Source organism: Macaca fascicularis, chromosome 4 (assembly GCF_037993035.2).
Source record: "Macaca fascicularis isolate 582-1 chromosome 4, T2T-MFA8v1.1".
Taxonomy (NCBI): Eukaryota; Metazoa; Chordata; class Mammalia; order Primates; family Cercopithecidae; genus Macaca; species Macaca fascicularis.
Window position 1 is genome coordinate 136,110,588 of NC_088378.1, and position 9,657 is coordinate 136,120,244.

At 42.6% G+C, this 9,657-nt stretch overlaps 1 protein-coding gene across 6 annotated transcripts in view; it reads left to right on the top strand.

The window, feature by feature from the left end:
- The window catches only part of FKBP5 (FKBP prolyl isomerase 5), a 160,196-nt gene extending 153,260 nt beyond the window's left edge, over nucleotides 1–6,936 (top strand). For all 6 annotated transcript variants that reach the window (XR_012433867.1, XM_065542942.2, XM_065542943.2 and 3 more), the window contains 3 exons: nucleotides 66–251; nucleotides 3,001–3,240; nucleotides 4,277–6,936. Coding sequence is in view for 5 of the 6 variants with exons in the window: in XM_065542942.2 (XP_065399014.1) it covers nucleotides 66–251; nucleotides 3,001–3,240; nucleotides 4,277–4,384 (534 nt within the window). In the remaining variant the exon portion in view is untranslated. The remainder of the gene's footprint in view (nucleotides 1–65; nucleotides 252–3,000; nucleotides 3,241–4,276) is intronic.
- Nucleotides 6,937–9,657: the final 2,721 nt, after the last annotated feature.

Genomic DNA, 9,657 nt, shown 5'->3' on the forward strand with positions numbered 1-9,657 from the left:
AGGATTTGCTTTTCTTTTGTACACCCTCAAGACCGAGTACAAATAATGACACTTTTTTCTCCTAGGGAGGCAAATACATGCAGGCGGTGATTCAGTATGGGAAGATAGTATCCTGGTTAGAGATGGAATATGGTTTATCAGAAAAGGAATCAAAAGCTTCTGAATCATTTCTGCTTGCTGCCTTTCTGAACCTGGCCATGTGCTACCTGAAGCTTAGAGAATACACCAAAGCTGTCGAATGCTGTGACAAGGTAACGCCGTGTCTCCTGTGAGATAGACTTGAGATATTCCAGATCTTTTCTCCATCTCTGTCTTTTGCTTCCTCTCAGCCAAAGATTGAAGGATTTTTCATTTTGTTTTGTTTATTTGAATGTTTGGGATTATTTGTTTCTCAGTATGAATTGGGAAATTGAGCAAGATTTTTATTATAGCCAGACTTTTATGATACCTAGGACTGTTTGTCATAATGCATTCTGAAGAAAAATTTTGATTAAAATTAAATAATTTTATCCGTGACCTTCCTTATAACTGTAGTATATATATCAGAGTAGATGTATAACTTCTCAGGTTCAGTTTAATAAGAGCAGATTTAACTTAAGCTTTTCTGGACTTTAACAGACTGCAACTGTTCATATAAAGCATATATGTAGGTCAATTTTTATTATAATCATTTATTCACTGATATGCATAAATAATTTGAAAGGTCCACAGAGCATCAGCAGCCTTTTCATTTTTACATTTGTCTTATTAATACTCTCTTTGGTCTTTGAGTACTTACACACAGTAATAACAATGGTTTATCATCTGTATCGTTATGTGTCATTCTGATATACACCAGCTGATACTATTTTAGGTATCTGGTCTCAGGGTGAACAGTGTATATTATACTGTGGGTAAAAGTAAAAACTAATCATTGGATGTATCTTAAAGGTAGACATAAAAGGAAAAGAAAAACAAGGCAACTATTTTGTACATTCTTTGTGAGATTATTTTTTAATTTTGTGGATCAGTGTTTCCTATCGTATCCTGTCTCCCAAGACCGGTTATTAATTTTATACATATTTTTTCATTTTTTTCATACACAGTGGAGAGAGAGTGTGTGTGTGTTTTGTTTCTGTTTTAGAGACAAGGTGTTGCTATTTTGCCCAGGCTGGTGTGCAGTGGCTATTCATAGACATGAACATAATGCACTATAGCCTCAAACTCTCAGGCCCAAGCTGTCCTCCCACCTCAGCCTCCTGAGTAGCTGGGATTACAAGTGCATGCCACTACACCCTGCTAATTTTTAAGTTTATTTTTGTAGAGATGGGTGTCTTCCAAAGAGCTGGGATTAAAGTTGTGAGGTATCACACCCAGCACAGCCTTGACTACATTATTTGTCTGTCTTCTATTGACAGAAGCAGTCATATAGCATCACTGTTAACCCTATTTTTGGCAATAGGAAGCCTGTTCTCCTTTTTTTTTTTTTTTTTCTTTTGGAGATGGAGTCTTTCTCTGTTACCCAGGCTGGAGTGCAATGGCACAATCTTGGCTCACTGCAGCCTCCACCTCCCGAGTTCAAGCGATTCTCCTGCCTCAGCCTCCCAAGTAGCTGGGACCACAGATGCCCACCACCACGCCTGGCTAGTTTTTGTATTTTTAGTAGAGACAGCGTTTCACCATGTTGGCCCGGCTGGTCTCGAACTCCTGACCTCAGGTGATTTGCCGCCTCAGCTTCCCAAAGTGCTGGGATTACAGGTGTGAGCCACCACACCCCAGCAATTTTCTTTTAGCTTTGTTGATTATATCATTCTCTTTAAAGAAGGTTTTAATGTTTATGTAGTCAAATTTATCTTCTCCTTTCTAGTTAGAAAAGACTTCCCCACACCAAGATTATAAAAATAACTGAGGCCAGGCACAGTGGTTTACACCTGTGACCTGTAACCCCCAGACTTTCGGAGGCTAAGGCGAGAGGATTGCCTGAGCCCAGGAGGTAGAGGCTGCAGTGAGCTGCGATTGAGGCACTGCCCTCCAGCCGGGGCGACAGAGTGAGACTCTGCCTCAAAAAAATAATAATTAGATTTTAAATATCTTAAAATAAAAAACAATAGAAACATTTTATGGTTTTTTATATGTAAATATGATTGATCTAGAATTTATTTTTATGCTTACAATATGAGGTTAGAATTTAACTTTTTTTTTTGGAGACAGAGTCTTACTCTGTCACCCACGCTGGAGTGCAGTGGCATGATCTCGGCCCACTCCAACCTCCACCTCCCTGGTTCAAGCAATTCTGCCTCGGCCTCCCAACTAGCTGGGATTACAGTCGCGTGCCACCATGCCTGGCTAATTTTTGTATTTTCAACAGAGACAAGATTTCGCCATGTTGGCCAGGCTGGTCTTGAACTCCTTACCTCAGGTGATCCACCTGCTTCAGCCTCCCAAAGTACTGGGATTACAGGCATGAGCTACTGCACTCAGCCTTAACTCTTATTTTCTACGTGGATAGCTGCTGTCCTGGCCCCATTTATTTTAAAGTTAACTCTCCACTGATTCATATTACCACCCTTGTCATTTTCAAACGTTTTTATATGCAGACACGTGACTGTTTCTGAATGATTCGTTCTGTTTCACTGAGCTGTTTGTCCACATACTAGTAACCACACAGTCTTAATTTCAGTAGTTTTAAAGTTTGTCTTTTTCTCTGGTAGGACAATGCCTCTTAGTTTTTTCTTTTTTCCCATTTTTTTTCAGCCATTCTTGGGCACTTACTTGTTCCAATGAACTTTAAAATGAACTTCTCAAGAGCCCCCTCTCAAATCTCCTTGGTATCTTTCTAGAAATTGCATTAAATGCAGAAAATAATTTGGGTAGTAAATTTTGATCAGTAGTATATAATTATCTTGAGCCCCATTTTTTAAATACACTTTTTCCATCTCCTTTGGCAAGAGAACTTTGGTAAGCTGTTTGCTGAATTTATTAAAATTCATCCTTTCTAAAATATAAACCATCTATTCCTAGGCCCTTGGACTGGACAGTGCCAATGAGAAAGGCTTGTATAGGAGGGGTGAAGCCCAGCTGCTCATGAACGAGTTTGAGTCAGCCAAGGGTGACTTTGAGAAAGTGCTGGAAGTAAACCCCCAGAATAAGGCTGCAAGACTGCAGATCTCCATGTGCCAGAAAAAGGCCAAGGAGCACAACGAGCGGGACCGCAGGATATACGCCAACATGTTCAAGAAGTTTGCAGAGCAGGATGCCAAGGTGTGTGCAGAGCCCGCTGAATGCAGGTGGATCAAGAGCCTGCCGTGCCCCTTTGATTTTAGGGGACAGGAACAGTTAACCCAAGAGGCTCAAGAGTAGGAAAAACAATTTCCAATCTGATCTGAGGCTGAGTATGCTTTGGATCCAAAGGTTGAGTAGGGCAGTTCTAGTCACCAAAGGCACATGTCGTGAGAGATGAGAAAAGTAAATTCCCTTCAGATGTATTAGATTGGTTCAAAAGTAATTATGGATTTTACCATTACTTTCAATGGTAAAAACAGCAATTTTGCACCAACTCCCCACCCCCAAGTTAGAATCTCACTCTGTCACCCAGACTAGAGTGCAGTGGTGCTGTCATGGCTCACTGCAGCCTTGACTTCCCTGGTTCAAGTGATCCTCTCACCTCAGCCTCCTGAGTAGCTGGGACAAGCACACCACCACACCCGGCTAATTTTTTTAAATTTTTTGTAAAGATAGGGTTTCACTTTGTTGCCCAGGCTGGTCTCGAACCCCTGGCTTCAAGGAATCCTCCTACTTTGGTCTCCCAAAGTGCTGGGATTATAGACATGAGCCACCATGCCTGGCCCTTTTGTCATTTTTGAAAAATTGTAAACCCATCAGGATTTTTTTTTTCAAGTAATACTTCCTCATTAAGACTTCTAATTTTCCTAGGAAATGGGATGTTATAGGAGCCCCAACATCACGCCTGTTATCTTGAGGGTTGGCAGCCAGGCTGGCAAGTGTGGCAGGAGAGGTCTGTCTGGAGAGAGGGCGGCCTCCCTACAGCATAGTTGGCACTCTGGTCCTGTCCCCAGTCTCCAGGAATGCCCAGACTTCATTATCTCACAGCTGTCCTGTGTGTCAACCAAAGAAAGGTGAAGCTCCCGTAGCACAGCACTGACCTACCCTGCTGGATAACCTAGAGAAGATCGTTGCAATACCCTTGTGTTTGGGACCTGATACACAGTCTGGAGGAGCCAGGAATTATTTCACTTCTTTTTTCTCTGACCTTCTTGATTGCTTATTTCTTCCTTAGGAAGAGGCCAATAAAGCGATGGGCAAGAAGACTTCAGAAGGGGTCACTAATGAAAAAGGAACAGACAGTCCAGCAGCGGAAGAAGAGAAAGCTGAGGGCCACGTATGACGCCACGCCAAGGAGGGAAGAGTCCCAATGAACTCGGCCCCCTCCTCAATGGGCTTTCCCCCAACTCAGGACTGAACAGTGTTTAATGTAAAGTTTGTTATAGTCTATGTGATTCTGGAAGCAAATGGCAAAACCAGTAGCTTCCCAAAAACAGCCCCCCTGCTGCTGCCCGGAGGGTTCACTGAGGGGTGGCATGGGACCACTCCAGGTGGAACAAACAGAAATGACTGTGGTGTGGAGGGAGTGAGCCAGCAGCTTAAGTCCAGCTCATTTCAGTTTCTATCAACCTTCAGTATCTAATTCAGGGTCCCTTGAGATCATCCTAACAATGTGGGGCTGTTAGGTTTTACCTTTGAACTTTAATAGCACTGCAGAAACCTTTAAAAAAATGCGTCATGAATTTCTTCTTTCCTACAGTTGGGTAGGGTAGGGGAAGGAGGATGAGCTTGTTTTTTTTTTAAATGACTGAAGTGCTATAAATGTCATCTGTTGCATTTTTTTTTTTTTTTTTTTTTTTTTTGAGACGGAGTCTCGCTCTGCCACCCAGGCTGGAGTGCAGTGGCCGGATCTCAGCTCACTGCAAGCTCCGCCTCCCGGGTTCACGCCATTCTCCTGCCTCAGCCTCCCGAGTAGCTGGGACTACAGGCGCCCGCCACCTCGCCCGGCTAGTTTTTTGTATTTTTTAGTAGAGACGGGGTTTCACCGTGTTAGCCAGGATGGTCTCGATCTCCTGACCTCGTGATCCGCCCGTCTCGGCCTCCCAAAGTGCTGGGATTACAGGCTTGAGCCACCGCACCCGGCCCATCTGTTGCATTTTTAACCAACAGAACCCACAGTAGAGGGGTCTCATGTCTCCCCAGTTCCACAGCAGTGTCACAGACGTGAAAGCCAGAACCTCAGAGGCCACTTGCTTGCTGACTTAGCCACCCCCCAAAGTCCCCTCCTCAGCCAGCCTCCTTGTGAGAGTGGGTTTCTCCTGCACGAAGCCTGTCCCTGGGGGAGTAATTCTGTCATTCCTAAAACACCTTCAGCAATGATAATGAGCAGATGAGAGTTTCTGGATTACCTTTTCCTATTTTCGATGAAGTTCTGAGATACTGAAATAAGAAAAGAGCAGTCAGAATTGTGCTTTTTCTCCCTCCTCTATTCCTTTAGGAAATCATATTCAATACACAGTACTTCCTCCCAGCATTGCTACTGTTCAGCTGCTTCTTTCATTCTAATCCTTGCTATTAAGAATTTAAGACTTGTTCTTACAATATTTTTGACCTGGAGTGGATCTATTTACATAGCCATTTAGGATCCATGCAGCTTTTTTTGTCTTTTTAAGATTATTGGCTCATAAGCATATGTATACTGGTTTATGGAACTTTATTTACACTCCTCTATCATGCAAAAAAATTTTGACTTTTTAGTACTAAGCTTAATTTTTAAAAAACAAAATCTATAGGGTTGACAAATAAGTAGTTGCTCTTCTCTGGTAGGGGTTTCACCCTCAGGTTTGACACACAGTTGCTCGCTTTTCCTGCCCTGTCAAGCTTCTCTGTTCTGGCGTGAGTTGTGAAAGAGCTGCAGACAGCTTCCCATGCCGGGACCCAGCCAGCAGCCTCAATCTCCAGTACTTGAGCTGAGCATTGAACTAGGGCAAGGCTTAAAATAAATGTGTACATGTAGTTGAATTTCAGTCCTTACGGGTAAACAGATTGAGCATGGCTCTCTATTCCGTCAGCCTAAGAAATACTCATGGGAATGCATTTGGCAACCCAAGGAACCATTTGCTTAAACCTGGAACATCTCACTTTTTTAAATCCTAAAAAACACTGGCAGTTATATTTTAAATTAGTTTTTATTTTTATGGTGGTTTTATCAAAAGACTTTTATTATTAGATTAGGACCCCCTTAAAACCTAAAAATCAAGTTATTACCTTTTATAATACTTTTCTTCTCCACGGAATGAATGGAATCAATTTGTGAGTTTTTTCCTTTAATGATAACTAAAATCCCTCTAATTTCTCATTTATGCTTTTGTCTTTTTTATGAAATATTTCTTTTAAAAGCCCCAGTCTCACCTACGAAATATGAAGAGCAAACGTTGATTTTGCTTACTTGTTAAACTGTTTGGAGAGCTCTGTAGAGTATGGTTCCAGTGAGGCCAAGATTGAAATTTGATACTAAAAAGGCCACCTAGCTTTTTGCAGGTAACAAACAAGAAAGCTATTCCAAGACTCAGATGGTGCCAGCTGTCTCTCACGTGTGTATTATGCTTCACCAGGGGGAACTGGCAAGAGTGTGCGTGGGGAGGGAAAGGGAGTGTGAGTGGTTCTGGGCAAATAACTACAGGGTGCCCATTACCATTCAAGAAGACACTTCACGTATTCTGGTATCAAATTCAGTCATCTTAAACAATTTGTGTAGAAGTCCACAGGCATCTTTCAACCTTTTAGGCTGCATATGGATTGCCAAGTCAGCATATGATGAATTAAAGACTTTTTTTTTTTAATCATTTAGATGCACTTTTTTGTGTGTTCTTTAAATAAATCCAAAAAAACAAATGTGACTTCCCATTGTTTTTGGTTTTGCTTAAGTGATTTTCAGGGAAAGCTATATTGGTTAAAAAACCATGGTGGGGGCCAACTTGAAGAAATTAGACATCAGAGAGGTCAAGCTCAGTGGCTCATGCTTGTAATCCCAGCACTTTGGGAGGCTGAGGCAGGTGCATCACCTGAGGTCAGGAGTTCGAGACCAGCCTGGCCAATGTGGTAAAACCCCATCTCTACTAAAAATATAAAAATTAGCCAGGTCTGGTGGTGCACACCTGTAATCCCAGCTACTTGGGAGCCTGAGGCAGGAGAAGTACTTGAACCTGGGAGGTGGAAATTGCAGTCAGCTGAGATTGTGCCATTGCACTCTGGCCTGGGTGACAGAGACTCGGTCTCAAAAAAAAAAAAAAAAAAAAAATCAGAAAATTGGCAATGGACAGTATCGTCCTACACTTTGCTCTAAGGTGCACCTGAAACCAACATTGGGGTGAAAGTGGCGGAACAATGCATCACTGCTAAAAAGAACCAAGTAATCAGAAAAATAAAAGGGTTCTGTTTTTTCATTAGCCAGTGGATATTTCACCTTTTTAAGCTGATTTTAAGGTAGGTTCAATTTGCAAAATAAAATTTAACTGTGCCCTTTAATATATGAAACATAAAGTAAGCATATCTCAGGTGGTGGTCTGTATTGAGCGTCCATTTTCTTTCTTAAGTAGCATGTATCATCAGTACCCATCATCACAGACTCTCAAGGCCTAAGGAGATGTCACATATACTGCAAATCCTAATTTTCACACTGCAGAAGAAAGTGGTACGGTGCTGGAAAGGTATTTAGTAGGACCTCTGAGGTCTATAGACAGGTTGATGCAGGTTCTAGTCACCCTTTATTCCCTCTGAATTGTTGGCTTCATCTCTGGATTTGAATTATATTTCTCCCTCCTGGCTGTTAAATTATTTGGTGATGAAATAAATTCCTAGCTGGGTGCAGTGGCTTGTGCTTATAATCCTAGCACTTTGGGAGGCCAAGGTGGGCAGGTCGCTTGAGCCCAGGAGTTCGAGACCAGCCTGGGCAACATGGCAAGACCCTCTCTCTACAAAAAGTACAAAAATTAGACGTGATGGTTTGCACCTTTAGGCCCAGTTACAGGCTGAGGTGGGAGGATCACTTGAGCCCTGGGAAGTTGGGGCTGCCGTGGGCCATGATCACGCCACTGCCCTCCAGCCTGGGTGACAGAGCAAGACCCTATCTCAACAGTAATAAATTCCCTTTATTTGCATGCTTTTTTTTTCTAAGAAAATAATGATCACCCTAGGGACCTTGAGGATGAGCCAGAGAAGATTCCTGGCTGTAAATTTATATCTCAGTAATTCAGAGGCAGCCTGCACAACCTCCAAACATGAGGACTGCCAGTGAAGGGCTTTGTCTAGACTCACTTGGCCTTAGCAGCACACTGAACTCTGCTTTTAGTATGGTACATTTGAACCCTGTATTCTCTGAGACTGGAGACTATCTCCAATATTGGTGACAAAACTCATTGAATTTGAGCCAGTTAGTCAAAATCCTGAAACTCAGAATTTCCCAACCCAGCTGTATATTTTTTCCGTCAGCTGGCTACTTATGCATTTGAATGACAATGGCTGACAAAAGTGCATAAAAGGACGGTCTCTGATGGCTTGAAAAGTTTTGGTAGACTTTCAGTACTTCCCTTCAGATTTTTCTCTACTACATGTCTGACGTGGAGATTTCTGTGGGAGGAGAAGGCACTCTCTGTAATTGCCCAGAATCTCCACGTGTGACCTTAATAATATATGGCAAGAAAGAGACATTGTTAAATACAACTCCTAAGATTTTTGACAGCATCTTGTTTGGGTAACTATAGTTAGAACAATTCAAGCACAGTTTGTAAGGCAGGGATTGTCTTCTAAAGATGAGGGAACCTTGGAGAATCAAGAATGGGGAGGACCCAGAATGGTGATACAGCCAGCCCATGGCCATCCAGGTCACCTGATGCCCTTGTACCATCTTAAAATAAGTCTTTTTCTAGTATGACGAATGATGCTCTTGGTGTATGGAAGGAGATGTTGGTACTTCCTTAGAATTCCCGCACATTCGGTGGAACTGAAATGGCAGCAGAGCCACAGGCCTCATAGTCTACTTTGGAACAGAGCTATGGTGGGAAGCTCGCCAGCGTGTTAAGCAGAGGCATCTTTTAAAAATACACTTTAGGGGCCAGGGATGGTGGCTCACACCTGTAATCCCAGCACTTTGAGAGGCTGAGGCAGGAGGATTGCTTGAGGCCAGGAGTTCAAGACCAGCCTAGGCAACATAGCAAGACCCCATCACTACAAAAAATATATATATTTAATTAGCTACACATGGTGGTGCACGCCTGTAGTCCCAGCTACTTGAGAGGCTGAGGTGAGAGGATACTTGAGGCCATGAGTTCAAGGCTGCAGTGAGCTATGATCACGCCACTGCACTCCAGCCTGGGCAACAGAGTGAGACCCTGTCTCTAAAATTAGAAAAAAAAAAAAAATGTGGCTGCTACATTATTTCCACTTCTCAAATCTCCACAAGGTCATTGGTCCTTGCTAACCCATAACTAAGCAGGGAAGGAATTCTGGGATGTGTGTTTCCATCTTGGCTTAGTTGACACATTGCAAATACACCATGTGGCTAAGCCTTTCTTTTTTGTTTTTGTGTTTGAGAGGGAGTTTTGCTCTTGTTGCCCA